At 39.1% G+C, this 24,822-nt stretch overlaps 1 protein-coding gene across 2 annotated transcripts; it reads left to right on the plus strand.

Annotated features, from left to right (window-relative positions):
* Positions 1-1,342: 1,342 nt before the first annotated feature.
* LOC117476274 (glutathione hydrolase 1 proenzyme-like) lies at positions 1,343-23,611 on the plus strand. Of its 2 annotated transcripts, XM_034122672.1 has the most exons (15): positions 1,375-1,397; positions 1,848-1,910; positions 6,920-7,020; positions 10,140-10,338; positions 11,018-11,148; positions 11,282-11,371; positions 11,895-12,087; positions 12,185-12,345; positions 12,792-12,941; positions 19,713-19,849; positions 20,646-20,833; positions 20,925-21,052; positions 21,475-21,587; positions 21,686-21,799; positions 22,387-23,611. In XM_034122672.1, exons 4-15 carry the CDS (start codon positions 10,178-10,180, stop codon positions 22,531-22,533), a joined length of 1,713 nt encoding a protein of 570 aa, XP_033978563.1. In that variant the 5' UTR covers positions 1,375-1,397; positions 1,848-1,910; positions 6,920-7,020; positions 10,140-10,177; the 3' UTR covers positions 22,534-23,611. The 2 variants fall into 2 exon arrangements, with proteins under 2 accessions (XP_033978564.1, XP_033978563.1); XM_034122673.1 differs by lacking the exon at positions 6,920-7,020 and having other exon boundaries at positions 1,343-1,397.
* The last annotated feature ends 1,211 nt before the right edge of the window (positions 23,612-24,822 follow it).

Raw genomic sequence — 24,822 nt, forward strand, 5'->3', positions numbered from 1 at the left:
CCAGAAGGATTTTCCAGGAGCAGAAGCATGTTGTGTAAGAAATGTTTTATTCTTTATTCAGTATTTTATCCTAGGCTACTAATTGTCCGCCTGTCCTGCCTCTCACTGCATGTGTCACATCAGTGTCACTCTGGTTAATGAGTTTACAACCATTCAAGGTGAATCAAGTGAGAATAACTGACTAAATGTTTATTTAATCATCATGGTGGTGGGTAAAGTGGTGCACCGTACAGTGTTAAGTTAAAAGTAGGGCTACATCTCTGTTGCGGTGTTTCAGTGGTGGCAGCATGATCATTTATTTACAGCCTGTTGAAGGTCTTAGCGCCGGGACAGCACAGATGTGTCATATATAAGCAAGCTGTGACTTGCATTCTTTAAATACCAGAGTCATTGTGTTAACAAGAGAGGAAGAAAAACACAAACACAGTAACTGACTTTAACTCAAAGCTAAATTGACTAACTAGATATGCATATACAAGAAGAAAAAACAAACTTTGTGCCATTAATGTTTGAAGAAAGTTGTCCAGATGGCCTCTCATACTCATTAGCCTCAGTCTTGTGAAATAAAGGACGCATTTCCTAAAAAGAGTCCATTAAATCTACTTGCCACTTAAATGAAACTGTACTCCAGCGTGTAGGTGGCAAGATAAGTGCATGCTATGCCCTTCTTTATACGTTTTTGTTGGAAATAAAGCTGTGTAACTCGCCCCTTTGGATATTTAGTACAGCTGATGGACTACAGCTGTGAAAACATAAACATTAAGTGTGGTGTTATCACAGCTGTTAATGTGCAATGCAGGGACCACTTTTATGAATAAAAACTACAATGATGAAGAATGGTTTTGTATATTTAAAATAATACACATTTTAGAATTTGCTATTGCAGCTCCATTGCATCATTATTTTGGGAAAAACATATCTTGTTGATGCGAGTAACTAACCAAACCTTAACCTGACTATTTGATAGGGAACTACATTCAACACTGGCTGTCAGGGCTTCTTCTCAAATAGCAAATACCTCCCTTGATGCCTTCAGATCATCTGGAAATCTGATATTTTCTCCATGGATTATTTTCTTTTAATCGTAGGGTTCAATGGAAGCTTAGACACAACCTTGGAGTTGGGTAGCAGCGTGCTGCTGAAATCTAAATACCTCTTTATCAGGTTGTAGTAGAATATCTGGGTTCTGCATTTCCTGGGGTACTGTGTCAGAGTTTAGTAAGTCATCTGTCCTGTTCCTGTTGGCCTCCACCTATTGGCCTGGCTTATTATTTAACTGACCCTTCTCCCTCAGCTCTGCACACGGTTCCCCTCGCAGTTTGTTCTTAGTGTTCTTCCCTCCCCTCTTGGCAGATGTGATCTTCTCCCTCGCAGCCCTGAAAGGCTTCATATTCCTGGTGAGGAGGCACTTTATTTAAAAACTTAAATATCAAAGGTTTTCTGAGCCTTCATGGGAAAGAATCAACAGTGTTTATTCTAGAGCTGCGTTGCATCATAGCTTTGAAACAGAGCCCTTTGTCATTTTGTAAAAGTGTTGACTGCCTCACATGTCATATGTCATCTATTTGAAACCACCAGTAAACTGCTGTTAGTTCATCTTTGTCACAGATAAGAACCTCTGCAGATAAAGAACTATTGATCAGTAATTTGTTGTTTCCTCTCAGTTTCAGGGTCCTTCAATGGCTCTGTGGTATTTGAGAGAGTTATGTGAAGCTTGAGCACAGATAACATGTTTTTATCACCTTGGTAACACAAGATAGTCATTTTATGGTGGGCTGGGTTCAAGTTTAATGACTTTGTGATAGTTACATATTGAGAACCACAGTAAGCCTTTTACCTATCAACAGCCGCAGTTCCTGGTGTATGCACGCAGTGAGCAGCCTGTTGCTGAGGGCCCGAGAGGAATAAAGGTAAGATATATTATTGTAAACGAACAGGAAGCTTTATCTTAATCATTCTCGTGGTACAATGTTGACTCCAATGTAAGGTTTTACGTTTTCTGGGTTTAACTGCCTTTAATTGCAGAAAGAACTTTGTTCTTTGAGGCAGGCGACACATTCTTTTTTTATATGAATTGTTTGTGTAGAGTTTTTAAGCTGGTTAAATAATAGGCGATTCAGGCTCAGAATTGGAAAGGCTTATATTTGGCAAACTATCTTACTTGTTTTAAACACCACCGAGGACTTTATTATGTTATTAAAGGCCCCATGTCATGCTTTTCCGGTTATTACCCGTCCCCTTGTGTGTTATGAAGGTTTTTATGCATGTAAACGGTCTGCAGAGTCAAAAACCCTCAAAGTACACCCTGTAGGGAGTAAAACTCTAACACAGAAAAGACCTCCCCAAAACGCCTCGTTGGAGATTTCTCATGTTCTTCCTGGGCATCGTGACGTCTGGATACCCAGTAGCTACGCCCAGAGCTATGACGCGATACGGTCATGCGGTACCTGGAACCAAATGGACCAATCCGTGGAGCCGTTACGTTACGTCCGCGGAGCCGTTACATTAAGCCCCCGCTGATTGGTCCAAATTGACCAATCCACGGACTTCCTCACAGACACACACTCAGTGCAGGCAGCTCTGCTGATTTCTCCTCCCTGGCTGCAAGCTGATAACAGACAGTTGGGATCGCGGCGAAATTCTCTCTGCAGACCAGTGTTAATTTTGGCAGCTGTTTTTGATTTAGTCTTAGTCTTAGTCTTTAGACGAAAATGGTTATTAGTTTTAGTCACATTTTAGTCATTTCTATCCTTCATAGTTTTAGTCTAGTTTTAGTCGACGAAAACTCAAAACGTTTTAGTCTACTTTTAGTCGATGAAAAATTACATTTTAGTCAACTTTTAGTCAAAATGTTTTCTCTCTTTAAACCAATTCAGTTAGGCAAATACAGGTATCTGACATTGTAATCAAGGTGACAGCATCAAGTGTTGAAATTCGTAAAGCAACATTTCACTCTCTTAACACTTTACTTGTGTAATATCTAGGGATGGGTATCGTTAAGGTTTTCTACGGTACTACTAGTCTTATCAATACTGCTTATCGATCCGGTACTTTAACGGTATTCTTGTATTTACTTTTTGTTATTTTTTAAAGGAAAAAACTAACAAATTGTTAACCAAATTAATTGCTTTATTTAAATGTGAAATAAATGAAATATGTATAATTATGTTAAAATATTGTACTGTACTTGAGTAAAATGTTGAGGTACTTGTACTTTACTGGAGTATTTAAATGTTTTGATACTGTGTACTTCTACTCCACTACAGTTCAGAGTTAAATGGTGTACTTCTACTCCATTACATGTATTTAATACCTTTAGTTACTTTACAGATGTGGATGAATGATGTGAAATATAATCAAGTGTTAACTCAGACTTTAGTAAATTCACAAGCTACCCTGCAGTATACAAAGTCCTTCAAACTAGCTGCACCTTTACTAGCTTTGAGAACACTTTAATGATCAATCATTATAAAACATATCATATTATTCTGAAATGGACCAATCTGCACAATGACTACTTTTACTGTCGCTACTTTAAATATATTTTGATGATCATACTTTGACTTGAGGAACTCTTCCTACACTATGGTATTTTTTTACTTAGCTACAAGATCTGAGTACTTCTCCCACGTCTGCACATCTGATGTGATAACGTTACTCGTAATTGGGGCAACAGAGCTACGAGTTAAGGAAGTCGAAAATTGTGCATTTCTCCGACTGAATATGACGCCTTTTGGCCGGCTGTTTGCACAGACTACTCTACTCGTGTCAACGCGCTAACCCGAAAACATGGCAAACGAGCTTTGTCCACATCGAGTCTTGTAGAGTGTCTCTATACTCTCTGAACGTTCCGTCCCCGGCAGATCTCTGCCGCTGCAGCGTGTCTGTTAGGCCCCGCCCCCGCACACAGAGAGAGAGGGAGATCGCTCTTCTGGAGTGAAGAGAGCGGAAATAATGATATTGCAAGTTAGAAATGTAAGATGCATTTTGACAGACAAGACGGACACTTGGGGGGAAATACCCTGCATTTTGAATGTCCGATAGTCCACCATTAACACCTTAGTCCCGTCTCGTCTCGTCAACGAAAACTAAATATACATTTCGTCAAATTTTCGTTATCAAGAATCTATTTTTAGCTCGTCATCGTCTCGTCTTAGTCATGTAAAAAAGGTCGTTGACGAACATTTTTCGTCATAGTTTTCATTGACGAAATTAACACTGCTGCAGACCCATTCTCACAGCGTTTATCAACCTTTTTCTTACTCAATATCAAGCCACACTTATTGTTTTTACTTCGGCTGTGAGTTTGTGTGTGCTCAGGATGAGTTTGGCTGTGTTTCGCTGTGTATCGCTAAACAAGGAAACCACACCTCCACGGAGCTCAGCGCGATTCACAACGTCCCGACCAATCAGAGCACACTGGGCTCACAGGGAGGGTGGGGGCTGGAGCTATTGGAGCTACAACGAGCCGTTACGCACGGCCCCCCCGGTACCGGGCGGATAAACGCGTCATTTGCAGGAAACAACGTCTAAGGAATCTTAATATTTAATAAAACTATGAATGTTTTATATCCATGTAACGGGAAGAAACTCAGCTAACTGAACTTTTTAATTTTTTTTTTCAAAAAAAAACCCACAATGCTAGCACTCAGCCTCTGAATTAGCCACGAGCGAAGAAATTTAACCTAAAACGGCACTTAAACTCACAATAACTCCCTTATTACTTATCCTAGATGCACAGCCAACCACTCGTTTTTGGTGTCCTGGAGACACTGAATCTAGTGGTGCCCACCTCAACACTCAGTGATAAACATTTGCGACGCTATAAACGAAAGCGTACATCATAACATGTGGAGCTAAGTAGCTAGAAACGCTAACATGGCTTACCTTGGTCAAAACTGGTCTTCAATGGCATTAAAACGATAAAAAAAACGATGCTGCAGTTAATCCATAGGTTCATACAATGTATCTGTGACCTCTTTGAAATTATTTCTGATAATCCATAAGCAATAAAACTGCTTTTTCGGTTCCAAATGCCAGAGCTAGAAATAGCTTCACTCTGCTGGACATTTACATGCGCGCAGCCCCCACCTTTTCTCTTCACAATGAGTGTGTGTGTGGGCCTCCCCCTTCGATTCTATTGGCTCTAACGGTCAGAAAAAGGTGTCAACCATCCAAATCGACCAAGGGGGGCCAGAGATATGAAAAAAAAAACATTTTCACCCAAATCACCTCAAAGGTGGGGTGGTTTTGGCTAAACCTCTCTAAAAAGGTCAAATGTCACTTGTTTTGCATCAATCTTGATACAGGGTACTTATTATATGTTGTACTTTGGATTCCTAAAGCTTTTAGTCTACTAACCCATCATCCAAGGGTAGTTTTCACTATCTGTAAAAAATAATTTTTGGACGGACACTATAATTTACAGTTTTTTACTATGTAAAATCTGAATTTTCTTTAAAATAAAAACCATTTATATTGATTCTGACACTTCTACATCCAACTCACAGATGTAACCTTGCTTTGATAAAAGAAATTATTCATATAACCCTTTTAGAAGTTAAGTTGTAGTCATTTGTTTTGGGCATGTCATTTTCGAGCCTGAAACATGAAAAACAGGCTTGGTGCTTAACAGGTTAAAGGCAGAGAGTGAAATTCAGTGAATACACGTAGTTTACAGAGATGCTGTATGAGAAACCAATGTGAGTTTGGAAAATTGCACAATCTATTCTAGTAGACTTCAACAATGGAATTATGATCAGTGGAAATGGCCATGACATGGGACCTTTAACATCAATTTGATGAACCTACTGGCCAACAAACAGCACAGGAATCAGGGGACGAATGGATGATGCATTTTGATGGAAAAAACGATTTCTAATAACTAACTAAGCTACAGGAAAAGCAGTTCACCAATGCTGGGTGATTATGTTATTGTTACATAATGGAAAACTGAAATGCAGGTTACTCATTGTTTAGCGTTGTGCAAGAAACCACAAATGATGTGAATTTACATGGATATACAAAGTTCATCACAAAAAGCGCAAACAAGCAACCACAATGTAAATCATCTGTACGTTTCTGTAGATTGATTTCATACTTTTGCTGTGACCTTTTTAATAAAGGTAATGCAAGGCCATCAACTGTTAGCAAATACTGTACGCACCCTGCCAGCTGCAGCCCGAGGCTTGGTTACTATGATTTACATTGGCCTCTGGCAAACATCTTCCTGTTCATAACCTCCTGCTAGCTGTAGCCGAGGCACACAGCAAATGACTGAACTTCAGAAGAAGCATGCGTTGAGTTCCCAGCACTAACGTACACTACAGATGCAGCGGATCACTTCATCACAGTTAGAACATCTCAGATAAACCAAAACAATGATTCAGACAACTTACTTTAACAGAACCCTGGTGTTTTTAGAGGCTACATTATTTTAAATCTACGTTTCAACAGGTATGTATTTTATTGACAATATTTAACCATGTCTAAAACCAATGCAAGAACGACTTTTTTTAATCATTCAATCATTTGGTGTGGCATTAAAACGCTGTAGCCTGCTCCTCTGCTTGAGGATGATTTGCTACATTAGCCGCTACAAACATAACACATACATCTGTTGCCCTGAATTCACATCAGGAAGCGGTGAGAGCTGCTTTGACCCAAGCTGTTTTGATATTGTTGAGTCAAAAAAACATTTATTTGATGGGTGGCAACAAGTGTTAAGATGCAGTACCACCACCTACTGTGTTGGACTGTTGCTGTTTCTTTCAAATAATGAAAATGTCTCCCTAATGATCAACACAATCTTAAGACTCGGTTCTTCCTTTCAAAGTTTCCTGATTCCTCTCAAATGTTTTTAGTTCTTTAAAGTCATGTTGGCAAGGCAACATGACATTCTGCCCTGATTCCTCCACAGTGCTCACATAATCCTGAGGGATGTTTCCTTGAGACTTGGGGATAGTTTCACTCCCAGCTACAGCCGCACCAGCAAATCAGAATCCTAATAAGTCCTATGAGGTGTGTAACAAACTATTTCTTCCCAACTGAAACGTAAATAAAGGATACAAACCCTACATAATAAAAACAATTATTATTTAGGATACATGTTAGTATATTATTGTGGCACACTAATAGAAAAGAATGAAGTTGCCCCACAGTTGGATTTATTTTTAATTATTGGTGCTCACTTGTGTAAATTGGCGTGAACTCTTAAACTAAATTAGGCTGAAGTATGGGTTCAATGGCTCCATCTTCACAATCATTATAGGTGTCATTCTCTTTCACAATAGTTAAGACCAGTAGTACTGTAAGCCATGACTGCGTGTTAATGAGTCCCCAAATCATAGTTGTTACTTACTTTTGACATTTTTCAGCTGTTGGCCCATGCTGTAACATAACACAGAGATCCTACTCCCTGGTAATAACAATTTACAGTTTTTTTCAGTTGCTAACACAAAACAATCTCACATAAAGCATCATTATTTAAACTCATACTCAAAGAGCAAAACCTGAGCTCAAATCTCTAAAACTCTAAACACATTTTCAGCTCTGCACCCAATTTGCAATTCAACTTGGCACTTTTTGCAAAACACTGCACACGGTTCTCTAAGTAAGACACAGAAATCTGTTTGCCATTTTCAAAATACTGCCATTAAAAATGCTACACACATGAACCAATCAACAAATACACATGCCAAATGACCATAAACACCAAACTGCTTTATTGTTGACTCATTCAAGACATTTATAAAAACAACAATGGATATATGGACAGCAGCAAGAGGAAGAGGGAGGATAAGAGTGAGAGGGAGGAGGAAATGAAGTAATTTGAAGAAGTAAACCGTCAGGCTACAGGGGATGCTTCTTCTGCAGGTTGATGAGGAGCTGTAGCCAGACCCAGCTAGGTGGTACAATTCTGCCAAAGTATTTATCTCTCCTCGGTTTTTTCTTACAGTTTTTCTCGATTGCTAACACACATTTTTTTTTTTAATTACTCAGTTTCTCAGAACACTAAACACAATTCACAAAACCACACACCCAAAGTGCAAAACACCTAATTTCTCCTGCTAAATGAAGAACTGCACTCAAAACTACATAAACATTTACCGAATGCAAACTTTAGCACCAAATATAACACACTTCATTCATAATACTAGATTGTTTGACCGCCCAACTACTCACTGCTGAGCATAATCTAAAGCACTTTCATCTGTTATGGGCTATGCTCTGTACATAGAGGTTTCTGCAGAGAAAGATTGCTTGAGTTTACAGAAATACAGTAAATGAAGAAATACAAATGAGTTGTTGAAAGAAATCACATTTTATTGAAAAATAACATTGTGCAACATGCATCTCAGCACATAGTTACTATGCTTCGGATCTCTCTAAGTGTGATGGCATTGTTTGCCAAAACCCAGTTTGTAACTGCTGCTTCCTGTGCCTCATTGAAAATCCTTAGCCTTCCACCTGCACCTCTTTGTTTCTCAGTCCTTCAGATAAACAACAAAGATATACTTATAGTGGTTGGTCAGTGTCTGTGTTGTATAAAAGTAAGTCTACCACAGTCAATTGTGCAGGATTTCTGTACAGTTATAGTATGCAACATGCCAACAATTCAATTACAGTAATGAAGTAAATACGTTTCACACAACAGATATAAGCACTGATATATCATGAATTATGCAGAGCTATAAACTGGTAACCTGTTTTCAAGTCTAAGTGTCCGGATTACAGAGGCGACAGTACATCGGCTTAGATTAGGCTGAACCCTCTGTCCAGCCTCTCTCATCGTCAAACCATGGTTGATAACATTTCATTTCAGTATTCTTCTTTGTCCACGTCCTCTCCCTCCAGCTCTACCTCTCATTCTTCCTCCTCTCACTCTCACCCCACCTCTTCCTCCTCCTCTCACTCTCACCCCACCTCTTCCTCCTCCTCTCACTGACTCTCACCCCACCTCTTCCTCTTCCTCTTCCTCTTGCTCTTGCTTCCATGTTGGCTTCCATTGTTGCTGTAAGAAAGTACTCACCTGTGCTCTTTTTATAGTGCTAACATCCTGATTGATGAGCCAACAATGATGCTATCAGGTGTTTGGTCAGGTGGAACGTGTTTCTTGATCATTGGTCCATGTGTGAGGCATTTTGAATATCAGTGTTTTAAACCAGCTAACACGTGACTTTATGTCAGATTCCTGTGTCTTACGTGGAGAAACGTGTGCAGTGGTTTGCAAAAAGTGCCATGTTGATTTGCAAATTGTGTGACAAGCTGAAAAAGCTGCTCTTTGAGTGTCAGTTAAAATAATTGTGCTTTATGTATCATTTTAGTGTGTTAGCAATCGAGAAAAACTGTAAAATATTTTTTGTATTTATTTTTCCTCAAAGTTTTCCTTTCACTTTACTGTATTTGACAAAGGCATCATTTCTGTGTACACAACTGTAACTATGTGTTGTGCAGGAATGTTGCACCAATTTGTTTTGGAGAAAAACAAAAGTATAACAACTGTGTATTTGTGTTTCTGCACATATTTTGTTAGACTTTAACAAAGTTTTTATGCAGAATTCTCTACATACAGATCACCATAAAAGATGAGTGTGCTTTAGATAAAGAACCACAGTGTGTAGTTGGTTGGACAAAGTGTATTGTACTATAAGTGAAGTGTGTGTGCCATTTGGTGCAAAGGTTAGGTTTTGTGAAGTGTTTATGTAGTTTTGAGTGCAGTGCTTCATTGTGCAAGATATATGAGGTGTTTTGCACTTTGGGTGTGTGGATTTGTGAATTGTGTTAAGTGTTTTTGACCAAATATTGTTTTGTTTTAGCAATTGAAAAAAACTGTAAAGAAATCCTCCGGTCAAACGTCCTAAAGTGTTTATTCTACAAATCTAATTTTGTAGAATAAACAAAGAAAGACAAATCCTGGCTTTAATTTGTAAATGCAAAAGTTTCCATAAAAACTGAACAAAGATCAGAAAACATGTGGCTTATAAAATGGCTTAACATTTCTTCCAAATGTATTTATTCTGTTGATAATACAATATTATTTTATTTTGTGATGTGTAAATCTGGTTTGCTTTGTTTCAGATGTAACAAAATGCAGCTGCTGACAGGTTTCATTTATACAAATGTTTGCTTCCTGACAGGTATTTCATAAAGCATTTATTGTTCCTGCGCTACAAACATGACAAAGAAAACAGTAAGTTTGGCCCTGACCGTGCTGCTGTTAGTGTCAGTCGCCACATTCTTGGGGGTCTTCTATGGTGTGGGGAAGATACCGGCTGAGCATGTGTACCAGAAGGCAGCGGTGGCAGCAGACGCTGGGCCGTGTTCAGAGGTCGGCAGGTGAGAGCGCACACACTCGAACATCCTGAACGGCAGACATGTTGCTCTTCTGTACTCACACATGCATAAACACAGGCATGAAAACTGCTTGCCTTGCAAATCCATGTGAACATGTTTTATTCTTTTCCAACAAATGGTCTTAATGCTATTTGGGGTTTTCCCTTTGTCATGTGCATGTAAATGGTCTGCAAAGGCAAACATCCCAGAGTTCCCTCCAGAGGGAGTTTCTCTCCCACACACTCCCCCCTTGCCTAAAATGCCTCCATTGGACTCCTTTGTTTACTTCAGTAACATAATGACATCACTATGTAACACACGCACTTCTATTGGCTAGCGTTTATTTCAGACAGAAGGTGAGATGTGGTGCTGCAGCACAGGCAGTATGAGAAGAATAAAGCACTTTTTGAACATTAAAGCATGTAAACATGTCGCAGTAGAGGCACAACATACAAATGTCAGCCTGAAAAGGAGCATATGTCCTCTTTAAAGTCTTTACTGTCCTCTTTAAGGTCTTTACTGTCCTCTTTAAGGTCTTTACTGTCCTCTTTAAAGTCTTTACTGTCCTCTTTAAAGTCTTTACTGTCCTCTTTAAGGTCTTTACTGTCCTCTTTAAGGTCTTTAGTGCAAAAACTAATCCTCCACCCCTTCCCTTCTTGTGTTTTAATTAATTTTACCGCAGAGACATACTGATGAAAGGGGGCTCTGCAGTAGATGCCTCTATAGCTGCTTTACTGTGTGTTGGACTTATGAACGCTCACAGTATGGGCATCGGAGGAGGACTCTACCTAACCATCTACAACGCCACAACTGGTACAACTTTACTAAAACATGCCTCACCACCACTAAAGTTCCTTCTGTTTCCTTAATCACTGAAGCTGCAAACTCATACCATTTGCTCATCATCTTAATCCTAAATGTAATTCCTGATTTGTGACGTACATAGGACTGGTTGAGACGATTGACGCCAGGGAGACGGCTCCACGCAATGCAACGCAGGACATGTTTGGGAACAGTACAGATTTATCCCAGGAGGGTAATGTTTAACCGGTGCTATAAAAGAGCTGGCGGAAGTTTCAGTTAATATTATGAAAGACCTAATAGTGACAGACAAAAGAGAAAGTGCACTTACACATCTGTAGAATTCAGTCTTCTTGACTGCAAATTCATTTCTTAAAAAAAGAAAAAATCAGTTGCAAACAAATGTAAAATAGTTACAGTAGGGGAAGAATCACATTTGTATGACCTTAAAGGGTTTAGCCCATTCTATACTAATTTACCAGCACTTGCAATGGTTTGACTTGTTTGAAATGAATATATCTGCATTTTCCTTGTTCTGAGCAGTTTGTAACTTTATTGCACTTATTGTAAGTTGCTTTGGATAAAAGTGTCAGCTAAATGTAATGTGTGTAATATTTGAGAGCTCTAAACCCAGGAAAAACCACAACAGTTTGGGTCTTCCAGGTCAAATCCCACAGTAGTATTTTTACCAGTGCCCTACAAATTGTCCAAATAACTTATGAGGCAATAATTTAAATCTTAATTTCCATGGTCGGTAGGAGGGTTGTCTGTTGCTGTACCTGGAGAGATTCGAGGTTATGAAATGGCGCACAAACGACACGGCAAACTGCCTTGGAGGGACTTGTTCCAGCCGAGCATTGCTCTTGCAGTAAATGGTTTTCCTTTGGGCAGGGCACTCGCCTCTGCTCTGTCCAGCAAAAGGGAAACCATCAGAAAGGACAAAGCTCTTTGGTGAGAGGCAACCGAAGAAGCCTTGTATCATTTTATGATAACCTCAATTTAAAGCATGCTGTATTAAAATCTGCATCTTTATTGTTCTCCTTTTCAGTGAAGTGTTTTGTGGGGGAAATGGTGACATCCTGAAACAGAATGACAACATCAAATTTACCAAGCTTGCAGAAACGTACAGGAAGATAGCAGAGGAGGGTCCTAATGCTTTCTACCATGGACCACTGGCCCAGAGCCTTGTGGATGATATTCAGGCAGCAGGTAGTATTCTTATTTTTTTATTTATTTTGGGATATTGTTGATATATATAAATATATTGAATCATATTGGTTTAGACATGCTGATGTCATTGTTAGAATAAAATGCATGATAGCAGTAGCAAGTTTCCACTTTTGTCCTACATAGTAAAACAGTTTAAGTCGTTTTTTAATTTATTTTACAATCCAAAAAGTTATTTCTGCAGATTATATCATTCCTCCCTACCCACAGAGCAAAGTAATCTCACACACAAGGACATTATGGTTATCATCCTTACTGCCAAGTTTAACCCTTATCACTGAAATTCATTTGCTTAAAAGGCTTCAGGAGATATAATAAAATATGCTAACATGCACCTCTCTTGGCACAGCTCACTTCCATTTAAGGATGATTTGTTTTTCCAGCCGTGTCTTAGTGTGCATTCACAGTGTGTGTCAATCCGTGTTTAGGCGGCATCATCACAATGGAGGATCTGAAGGATTATGTGCCTGTCTTGGACGAGAACCCTTTAAGGGTGGATGTGGGGGAGTACAACATGGCTGTTCCCAATGCCCCCGCTAGCGGCCCTGTGCTCTCATTGATATTAAACATCTTGAATGGTAAGCCTTGATACTTTGTCCAAAAACGTCCTGAGTGGGAGTCCTTCACTTTACCAGTCACTCTCTCAGACTCCACTGAGGGCATGTGGCTCTACTGTACAGTACATCTACTAAATAAAAGCAATGTTGACTTTAAGTTAGCTAACTGGGTATCTAAAGCATGCACATTATAATATGTCATGAATCATGAGATGTAGCACTGAAACACTCTTTATTTCTCATATTAAATCAGGCAGAAGATGTGTGAAACTGTTATCATGCTGCAAAAACTCATGTTTTTACCGCGACCATAATTCTTCCCGTCGTACATAAATTCATGGCTCACACATATTTTCCCAGCCTAAAACGACAGTCAGATACCGATTTGAGCATTGAAGCAAATGTTGCCATTTCTTAAAATTCATACTGGTCATTAAAATGTCTTTTTGAAATGCTTTTTCAATGAGGGATGCTTGTAATGAAAGTGCGTTAGAAAGCACATACACTGTGGAATAAAGTTTGCACAGAGTATTGTGGATTTTGTCCCTCATCCCTTTTAAAAATCACATTGAAAATGATCTTTTGAAGACCAGTATAACCAGTATGAACTATAACATGACAACCTCATTTAGGAACCTGACCATTCTTTGAGGACAGACTTGGAACATATTGAACCTTTCCTTTAATGGCTTTACTGACCCCAGCCTTTCATCCAGCAGCACCAGCCATATTGAAATATGTGCTTCTGGGCAAAATATGAAAAGTTATTGGATGGCTTGCCATTACATTTAGTACAGACATTCATGCAGGGCGGTCATTAGGGCGCAATTCATTATGGTGATTTACTCGGCTGCAAGGGCAATTTTGAACTTAAATGTTGTGCTCAATGTCACTAAGACAACCTGTAATGCTGTGGTTGTGTTGGCTAAAATACAAATTCAAGAAAATCACATCAAAGAAGGAATGGTAACATTTTTTGAATGCACTCAAGACAAGATTGATACCACTAATGTAGCTTTATGCTAAGTATGATTGTCTGCTAACGCAGCCTAGCATTACGATTAGAAACAATAGGAAACAGCTTGTCTGTCAAAAGGTAATCATATATATTTTTTTGAATTAAAATGTTGGATTTTGTGCAACCTGGTCTCACCAGAATGCGTGACTTCACCACGACTCCTTAACACTGCAGTGCGTGGTGGAGTCACGAACTTTGCTACATTTACGTGTCTGCACCACACATACGTGTTTACAACCCCAATGTAAAGTGAATGAGGCTCCTTTGTCGTGGTGCACACACGCTTTTCTACAACGTTCAGCAGTGAGCTTTTATTCTATAAAACGTTTTTAAAATCTACTTTATAGCTTGTAGTAACTCACGGGAGGCTTCTTTTATTTTATTTGTATTAATAATAATTTGTATTTTTCGTCAGAATGTATTATGGTGCATTAGTTACGAATTTTTGTTCTCAAAAAACAGTGCATTGTGTGTAATACAACTGTGATTTTTATTAAATTAGTTAGTTTTTAAGGAAGGCCAGAGCTTCAGCTGTGTCAAATAGATTGTTCCCTTTAGTTAACGTTATTTAAAAGATAATTATATTCCTATTTGATCATGTCCCCTTTATTGTATTACGGACGCAGAGAGCAATGTGAGCGTCCATTCCCATTGGATAACGGAGGATTTTACACCCGGAAGTAAGTATTCTCCTTACTGTCGATTGATTTTACAGTGATATCTGCACTACTCATCAACTCAAAAACACCAGATTATCCTTGTTAATTACACAACATTGATTGGTTTAAATTGTGTACAATGCTTTTGTAATTTTCCCCTTCGATTCGGAGAAACAAATATTTGTTCAGAGTTTAGGATGGCCGAAGACACTACACTACCCAGAATCCTCAGCTATTGTTCCGCTTTGCCTCAAGCTCTGTGATTGGTTGACCTCCAACTGCATTCCATATGAAAAAAAACGTTTCGTAAAAGATAAAATCATACTTTATTCAGCAGTGCTTGCTTTACTCTTTGAAAGTCATCACATGAATGCATTGTAATGAATGGTTTGGCTGCATTAAACATTACACATCTGTCGTAGTTCTTTATTTATCTACAGAGATCGGGCCTCAGAATAGACCGGAAACTATAGAGTGGCGAAGTCCCTCCCCTTCCGGTGGACCTCCATGGGACCTTATTTCGGAAAAATTATGTATTGAAGTCAATGGAGAGAGAAAGATTATCTTTCGATCCCGTTTGAATTGTGCCACGAATTACACATATGATGTTTGTCAAGATAATTTTGCAAGTCAAAAAAAATAAAATGTGTCGTAAAACTGTGAAGTAACACATTTGTTTGTGTGAAACGCTCAATGAACTACATCTCTGGTCAACAACACACGTCACCAAGATGTCCGTCACTACTGTCTTGTCCAGTGGCGAGCCGTGAGCTTTATACCTAGGCCCTCTGACCCCCACCAATTCCCTCGAAAAAAAGAAAAAAAAAGAGTTATTACGTCACAGCGTATACTTCAGCGGAATATTAAAACAACGGCCCAGGGTGCAAAACGCATCAATGACAGCGACCTTCTACCACACAAAACAACACCTGGGAACCCCATTTGTGTTCTTTGACATTGAAAATGATATTGCATTGTGTTACTTTCGTTGCAGTTGTATGTCTTAAGTGTAATTTGGCATGCTTTTATTTTGAAGGCGAGTTCACGCTGTTGACAGGAAGTTGTTGTTGCTATGGAAACAAGAAAAGTTTCACAGCGGGCGGAACTTGTCATAAAGTCCGCGATAATAAAACCCACCCATTTAGAGGGAAGATATGATTGGTCAATTGTACTGTCATTTGACATTACTCTCTCGTTCAGTTACTATAGCGGGCCCTCTGTGAATCGCAGAGAGGGCCAGACGAGCTTCTTTCATGTAACCCTTCACATTCAACAGAGACTGAACAGGCAGATTCGAAGGATTTATTTATTTGGAAATGTTATTTTAAATACAATTAAATCAATTTTTTTCCCGTAAAACTAATGAAAAATATAACAAAAATAATATTAAAAAAATATATATTTAAAAAATATATATATTTTTTAAATGTTTTTAAATATTATTTTTTAGAATATCTTAGGCCCTCACAGAGGGCCTAGAGGGCCCTGACGGCTCGCCACTGGTCTTGTCAACAAAACGATTGACTACCCTCACTATCACCACAATGAAACATGTCCAGAAGAATGTCATGCAAAGCTGCCTGCCTGCCTTCCTTTGATTCTCTCTGAACTGCCTGGTCTTTTTAATTTCCACCATTTGTGCAGATAGCATGAAGTAGAAAAGATCGCCGATCGCAGATGCTAGCGTTAGCGTTAACATTTCTCCCCCGGGCTTAAATTGTGTATTATAGAATGATCAGTGACAGTACTCTTCAAAGGGTTCACGAAATATGACTACTACTCTTACTGTTTAACATTTTGGGTTACGTAATGTTACTTCATGTTAAGGCTAATAAAAATGACAAGGCTGTAATGCTAACTAACGTGCTAGCTACTAGCTAGGTAGCTAACTTGATCCTTTCATCAGACGGGAAGCGAAAGAACGAGCAAGACCCATTGCTGGTATGATAACAACCTGGTACTAAGCACACAGGCATCTTGTTAAAGTTATCTTATCTTAGCCAGCGCCATATAGATAGATTATATCTATATGGCGCTGATCTTAGCTATCTCTTAGTAGAGGAAAACAATTATTGCACTATTTCACTTTTTACTATTTTACTATTTTTCTTTTTGTATTTACTTGCACTATTTTTTCTGTGTATCAGTTTTATTGTGTTGCACTGTTGGAGGAGCCTGTGACCTAAGGGGGGGGGGGGGGGGGGGGGGGGGGGGGTAGGACACGTGCTAAGCACATGGTGTACTCCCATAGCTGAGGATTCTGGGTAGTGTAGTGTCTTCTGCCATCCAAAAACTCAGAAAAAATATTTGTTTCTCCGAATCGAAAGGGGAAAATACAAAAGCATTGTACACAATTTAAACCAATCAATGTTGTGTAATTAACAATAATCTGGTGTTTTTGAGTTGATGAGTAGTGCAGATATCACTGTAAATAAATTCAATCGACAGTAAGGAGAATACTTACCGGGTGTAAAATCCTCCGTTATCCAATGGGAATGGACGCTCACATTGCTCTTTGGGTCCGTAATACAATAAAGGGGACATGATCAAATAGGAATATAATTATCTTTTAAATAACGTTAACTAAAGGGAACAATCTATTTGACACAGCTGAAGCTCTGGCCTTCCTTAAAAACTAACTAATTTAATAAAAATCACAGTTGTATTACACACACAATGTTTTTTGAGAACAAAAATTGGTAAATAATGCACCATAATACATTCTGACGAAAAATACAAATTATTATGAATACAAATAAAATAAAAGAAGCCTCCCGTGAGTTACTAGCTATAAAGTAGATTTTAAAAACGTTTTATAGAATAAAAGCTCACTGCTGGACGTTGTAGAAAAGCGTGTGTGCACCACGACAAAGGAGCCTCATTCACTTTACATTGGGGTTGTTGCAATGTAGCAAAGTTCGTGACTCCACCACGCACTGCGGTGTTAAGGAGTCGTGGTGGAGTCACGCATTCTGGTGAGACCAGAGGCCTGTACTACGAAGCTGGGGCCTATACTAAGAATCAAGATTTTCGTTTAGCAAGCTAACTTCAGGGGTTTCTGGTCCTACGAAGCTGGTTCACTTTTTAGCAGGCTCGATAACTTATTCTGAACGGCTAGCCTCCGGAGCAGGACAGGTTCCAGGATAAAAGCACTGCCTGCTGACCAATCAGAGCTCAGTGTGCGGAGTTTAAAGCGATCAATTCATATGACAGGAGGAGAAAGGAAATACAGTTTAAACTGCCGTTGCAGGAAAGACGGCCGGCCAAAATCACCGACTGTGTGAACGTGAAAATGAATAGAATATCACCTCCCATCTTCAGAGCAATCTGACCGGATCAAAGTAACATTACGTACAGTCCGCGGCACTGTGAGTGCAGACGGCGATGTGTCCCATTATCATTCATATCACATGATATCACATATGTATCATATATTTCCTTATCTGAGTCAGCTTCTTGAGCCGTATCTGGCGTGCAACACTCACAGTGTCACATACTGTATGCAGAAGTATTATTTTAAGCAACACATTAAGTTGACGAAACACTCGAGTCAAATGTAATTAAAGTCAGATCCACTCGTGTCGGGGCAGCAGTGATATCATAAAACTGTTAATGAACGTATTCAAACACTTTTTCTTTTACCAGCAGTATTCACCTTGCAGCTGCAACTATGTGGCTTTTATCCTGGATAAAGTGTTTAAGTCATGAATGTTTAAAGTTTAACGTCTTCATATTTGTCTAATATTAGTTGACTTTTCATTCAGGAAATATATGACACGCTGCGCTGTCAGTACACGGCTTGTCCATGTTCGTGATTGGTCGAATGCTCCAAATACCACCCCTTTTATGTGAACGCGCACCTAACTAGATAGGACACGGCTGGCTTGAGCGATCGAGTTGATAGCCAGCGTCGTAGGACCGTTTAGCGAGAGCGTTTTTTTATTTTATTTAGTCAACCGGATAACTCAAAACATATCCAGGATATGTTGAACTAGATTCGTAGTATACCCCCCTGGCCTCAGGTTGATTTTGTGGATGAACAAATCTATCTAATAACCAACTATGAAACTGCAAATTGCCATATTCACACTTTGATTTTTGTATTTGTGGGAAGTAAGGGAATAAGCATATTTCCTAAAATCAAAGTCAAGTCAAAGTATTTATTTTACAAAAGATGTGATGGATCAGAACAACTTTATATGATGTGTTATTGTTTTGATGGAAGAACGCACTGACAAACAACATACTTTGTCTTTTAGGTATGAGGACTTAGATTGTTGATGCTTCAACAATAACAGATGGTGTCTCGAAAACAGATAAACCAATAAGCTACAGAAACAATATCTCGTTACTTCCTCCAATTTAGAGAATGAAGTTAAAACACCTGAGGGAATGACTGTGTAACCCTGACAGAAGGGCTTTTGTTTGATGGAAGTTATTAAGATCCAAAGATAATTGTGGTCTGTGTAATCACACCTGAGAGTGTGATCAGCAAAGTTTATGAGCATGTTGCCAATCTAATCATCGCTAACTTGGTCCATCATCATTTCCATCAAATAATCATAAATCATATCTGACTGGTTTTACTTTCTCTTATGTTGGCTGTTCATTGCAGAGAACTATCCATGTTGAGCACTGTCTCAAAACTTCTGTCTAAAGTAATTAATCTCTGTGAACCTTTCCTTTCCTCTGACCGGCCACCCACACACGGCGGCCCCCTGCCTCACACGCTAACACTAATCTTACCAATTTACCTCTAATTGGACACAGTCCAGTGGTGGAAACTCCACGGACACATTTCAGTGCCTTCCCAAAACGTTCATCCCGCTGATTTACTGTGACTCCTGCCTCTGTCTGACAGCTGAAACCCATCAAACTAAAAGTCTCTCTTCCCTCAGCCTCTCCTCCTGTTCCCCCTGCGGCTGTCAGCTCAGGGTAATACCCATAGTCTGGTCACAGCGGCTTTTAGACTAAATAAAAACACAGGAACAGAAACGGCTGGGTCAAATGCATTATAGCTGTCTCCTCTCCTATACCTGAACAGCATCTGAATGGAGACAGATGAGTGAAGCTGTGAAGTAAACGTGTGACTGATGATTGTTTCATTTTCTACAGGGTACAACTTCACCGCAGAAAGCGTGTCAAGCACAGAGAAGAAGATCCTAACCTACCATCGCATCGTGGAGGCTTTTCGTTTTGCGTATGCAAAGAGGACCTTACTTGGGGATCCAAAATTTCTCAACATCACAGATGTAAGGTCTTGGTATCTGCTTAAAACAGTTAAAGGGTTGGTTTTAGGTTCTGTGGTAATTTAGTGTATTTCCCCTCTTGGCTAATCGGGTTGTGATGACCCCCTTGCTTCAGAGCTTACAGTAGGTGGGGAATTGCACACCAAGGTTATTGTGATCCTCTACTTAATGAAGACTTAATTTCAGCAGATATTGTCAGTTAGGAACTCTTGTCTTTAAGTCCTGTTGAGACCTCTTTGCTGTCTTTGATTTACTGGGATTTCTGAAACCTACAGTATAGTGACATTTAAATGACACCTTTCTCCAAGGAACCATGGCAGATTTTAGTTATGTTCATGAGCTTATGCTTGCCTAATGATCACCTAATGCCACAAGCTTTATTTTGTGTTTGCTTTATCTTTCTTTAAAAAACCCTCTCATGCATATTTCACGTAAATTAAAGAGGTGTGTGTTTATTATTTAAAAGGCATTTTTTAAAATTATTATAGAGGCATTTTATTATAATTTAGAATACTTTGGTAATTATTATTTAGGATAGTGTTTGCTCCTGTTATATTATATACTAATCAAAGTTAAACCTCTACCGACTAGAAGAATGAAGAGCAATTCCTCTTCGAAAAGTCTGTGAATCTCTGCTACTTAATCCCATGCACATGAGTGACCAGACTTTTCCTGTCATGGATAAGCAGGAACAATGGTCAACTATCCAGCACATAAATCAGTACTTACTGCAAAAAACCACACTAAGTAATACTTTTGGCCTATGAATTATTTTCGTGTCCCTCTTTCTCTTCCAAAGCTCATCAAGAATATGACTTCAAGTTCTTATGCCTTTGACCTCCGTGAGAAGATCACAGATGACACCACACACCACATGAACTATTACGAGCCAGAGTTTTACATTCCTGATGACCACGGGACCTCTCACCTCTCGGTGATCGCAGAAGATGGAAGCGCTGTGGCCGCCACCAGCACCATCAACCTATTGTATGACCTCCTAACTGACCTTTACAAATCTCTTGTCCACCAATGTTGGTTTATGTGTCATGTTCCTTTAACAGTTAATGTTTTCATGCAGTTTCGGCTCCAAGGTAATGTCAAGATCAACAGGGATACTTCTCAACAATGAGATGGACGACTTCAGCTCTCCGCTCATCACAAACGGCTTCGGAGTACCTCCTTCACCGAACAACTTCATCAGACCAGGTCAGAATAAAACACACACACTCACACAGAAATGCTCTTAAACCAGTAGAGTTTTAATATACATAGACTGGCTGTTGGACAGTAGCGTACACAGAGGTCGATCTGTTCTTCTCGACACTGTGCATTATGTTTTTAAATAATGTTTGTCTTTGGATTAATACAAAAGAAATGTGGATCAAATGTTTCCACCCCTCTCTGGAAGGTCTTATCTTTTATTATTTTAGTATATTCAATCCAAGTATATCTTTATGGGTTTCAAGTTTATTAATCTGGAATACAATGTGGAATAGATTCAAAACATACAACATACAACTTGTTTTTAAATAGATATTTTATGTAGTTACATACACATTATTTTAATAATGTTTAACATAAACCAATAAAATACTTAAACTTATATATAATGTAATTTATTTTTAAAGGAAAAAGGCCAATGTCTTCCATGTGTCCGACTATCCTCTTTGACAAAAACAACAAAGTTAAGATGGTGGTCGGAGGCTCAGGAGGAACGAAAATCACAACTTCTGTCGTTCAGGTAAAATTGCAAGAAGTTAAATCAATGAGTTGCATTAATTCAACTATTTAATTACTCTGTTGGGTTATAATTGTCTAAAAATCTTTGTTGTTTTGAAGGTGATTCTAAATGCACTGTTCTTTGACTATGATCTGAAAAAAGCTGTGTCGGGGCCGAGGCTCCACAACCAGCTGGATCCCAACGCCACTGAAGCAGAACCAGACTTTGACAAAGTGAGTGTCGCAAAAACAACACTGACGTATGTGAGTGTGTGGGGAGACAATCCCTCACACAAAAGCCCAGCTAACATACAGTAAAGCCCTTCTAACTTCTTACCCAAGAATTTCTTCATTATTTCTACCTTCAGGGGTGTGAAGAATGGAGACAAATATTTCAGCAATTTGTGGTGGTAACGGGCTATTTGTGGTCTGTCTAAAAATAGGCAAATCCTCCTATATACCGTGTATGGTTGCTGTAAAACTTGCTCATCTCAATGTAATGTATTTTAAATGTACCATTAAAGGTAATTAATGGAAAGATATTAACTAGAAAACTAACCCTTTATTTGATGTTTTTACTGGGATGTAAAATATGTAAACACTTAATTACGCATGATTTTGAAATCTTATCAATTGTGTCGGGCAGCACATCACACTTCAGTGTTTTCTGTGATTACTGGCTTAATTGAAGATTTATTTTCACAGACGTTACTCAACATGATTTCTTAAAATGGGCATCATTCCCAATTTATGCGCTAAAAAGATCTAACTTGAACATCGTGCCACATTTATTTTTCTTTCATATTTGCTCCTGTTTGCAGAACGTCCTGGAAGGTTTGGCATTGAAGAACCACGAGATAAAGTACCTGAAATCGACAATAGCTGTGGTGCAGGCGGTGGGTCGCTATGAAGACGGACTCCACGCTCATTCAGATTCTCGCAAGTGGGCGTACGCCGCCGGGTACTGAGGTCATGAACTCACCACTGATTATGCACGGAGCCTGTAGCGGCATAAGCTTTGACACCAGTGCTACGAGCTGAGAGATTAGAGACTTAATAAAGAACAAGGAAACAACGTTGACACCAATTGTTCTTTCATTAACATAGAACATGCTTCATGACACAACTCAGATAACAACACAGTGACTTTTGCTCTCTATGACCTTGAAACAAAGCGCCTCAGTCTGAAATTAATTCTGAATATTTAGTCTAATGTCCGACGCATTTATATGCAGCATCATTTCAAGTGATTAAGAAATGCACAAGCCATTAGAAGTTCAACCATCAGCAGGTTTTTTTTAACAGCCTCAGTCACACATGTTTCCAACCCCTACCTGTTTATGAAGCACTTTGTAAATCATTAGCAGTGTTCAGCTGTTCATTTTGTTTTCCTTTAAAGATATGATTTGTGACGTCAATGGTTATTGCTAAAAATTAAACTCAAGCAAACAGAATAAACAAAAACAAAAGGAAAAACCTCAAATAATCATCTTTTAATCTTTTAAAACGTTAACATATTTCACCAGGATGTTTCATAGGTGACAGCAGACAAAGGGAGGACAGGCATAACCCATTTAAAAATAAAATACTATAAAACCTCAGGGACAAACCGTCCTAATGACTTACAGTAATGTCCCATAGCCCAGAGTGCAATGGCCTGTAATGACCCCATAACAATATTACAGCTGTCGCTGCTCACTGTCAGCGCTGGGATTCAGGGCTCTTCTTCTCTCAGCGGCAGTGTAAAATTAATGTGTTACATAATTATTCAAATGTAAAAAGAATGTAAAATGATACTGCCTTTATCAAAGTTTTGCTTGAAATGTCTGATCTACCTGTGATAGAAACTGTGATAACACAAAGAGGTTTAACATTCACAACACATATTTATTTAACTTACAATCTCAATGTTAGTAGATCACAATAGATTTTATTGTTTTTCTCAAATTGATTGAAGAGATATTGTCGATTATTTTGTTTTCCTTCAAATTAAACACTTGAAATGAACATACTGTGATGAATAAAAACAAACTGTTTATAAAAGTATTTCTGGTGTCAGGCTTGAATCTTTAGTCAGGTGATCCTCACATATATATAGTACCTAAGGTTGTCATTAACAAGACTGAAGGGGCTTTCACACAGTAGCTGGGATATTTTAGTCTAAACCAAAGTGGAGCAGAACCAAGAGAACAATTGTGTCATCCCTAGAGCCATAGCTAACAAACAGTGTAAGGAGAGAGGGGGGATAAAGTACAATGAATGTCCCCAGCCAGACTTATATTGGGTACATCAATATTAAAGGGGCCCTATTCTGCTCATTCTCAGGTTCATATTTTTATTGTGTGTCTCTACTGTGACATGTTTAAATGCTTTAATGTCCAGAAAGTGCTTTTTTTTCTCATACTGCCTGTGCTGATGCAGACTCTGTGATTGGTCAACCGCTTAGTGATGTCCCGCCCCGTAGCCTATCTCGTACAATGTGTTGGAGCTGTAGCCAATAGAAGTGTTACATAGTGATGTCACTATGTTACGGAGGTAAACAAAGGAGACCAATGGAGGGGTTTCAGGCAGGGGGGGATTGTGTTGGGGAGAAACTCCCTCTGGAGGGAACACATGTTAGCCTTTGCAGACCATTTACATGCACAAAAACCTATATTTCAATCTGAGTTGTTTTGATGTAACGATAGTATTTATTGCCAAGAATACACAGATGAATGTAATGGTGTTTGGCGATTAGACCCGGTTGTGCGATAGTTTCATTCGGGAGGGGAAAAACAAGCCGATAAAAATCCCCCTCGGGTCCAGACACTGGTGGTGGTGGAGGCATGAAGGGAATGATGGAAGTCGGTCTGAAGGGGAGTGGTTAAAGCTTGACGTGAACCCTGGGGCTATGATTGGCTTGTGGGAATAAACACGAAAGTGATTGGGTTAGCTGGGGAGTGAACGCCCCTGATCGCTGATTGGGAGGAAAGGGAGCCAAACCATGCTAGTACTTTTTAAAATGCGTGACTTGCACCACCTGCTGAGGTTTCATTATTATTTAGGAGATGATAAATGCAGAAATGATCAAGTCACACAACCATTTTCCTTGAAGGCCCAATTAAGCATAATCTGACTCCCACATAGTCATAATGAACTTTGGAGTTATGCAACTCAGACAATTTACTTTCCCCTTGAGGCACTAAAAAGTTGGTGTTTCAATGTCTATGGTCTTAATTTAAACCACTGCCTTGCATGACACTTTCATGGCATCTAAA

The sequence above is a fragment of the Trematomus bernacchii genome, unplaced genomic scaffold, assembly GCF_902827165.1.
Source record: "Trematomus bernacchii unplaced genomic scaffold, fTreBer1.1, whole genome shotgun sequence".
NCBI lineage: Eukaryota > Metazoa > Chordata > Actinopteri > Perciformes > Nototheniidae > Trematomus > Trematomus bernacchii.

What these genes read in the sequence shown, in the direction of transcription:
- LOC117476274 (XM_034122673.1), top strand. Translation starts at nt 10,178, where the DNA reads ATGACAAAGAAAACAGTAAGTTTGGCCCTGACCGTGCTGCTGTTAGTG. An exon ending in GATATTAAACATCTTGAATG is followed by an intron (nt 12,942 to 19,712) that starts GTAAGCCTTGAT and finishes CATTTTCTACAG; the next exon opens with GGTACAACTTCACCGCAGAA. An exon ending in CAGAACCAGACTTTGACAAA is followed by an intron (nt 21,800 to 22,386) that starts GTGAGTGTCGCA and finishes TCCTGTTTGCAG; the next exon opens with AACGTCCTGGAAGGTTTGGC.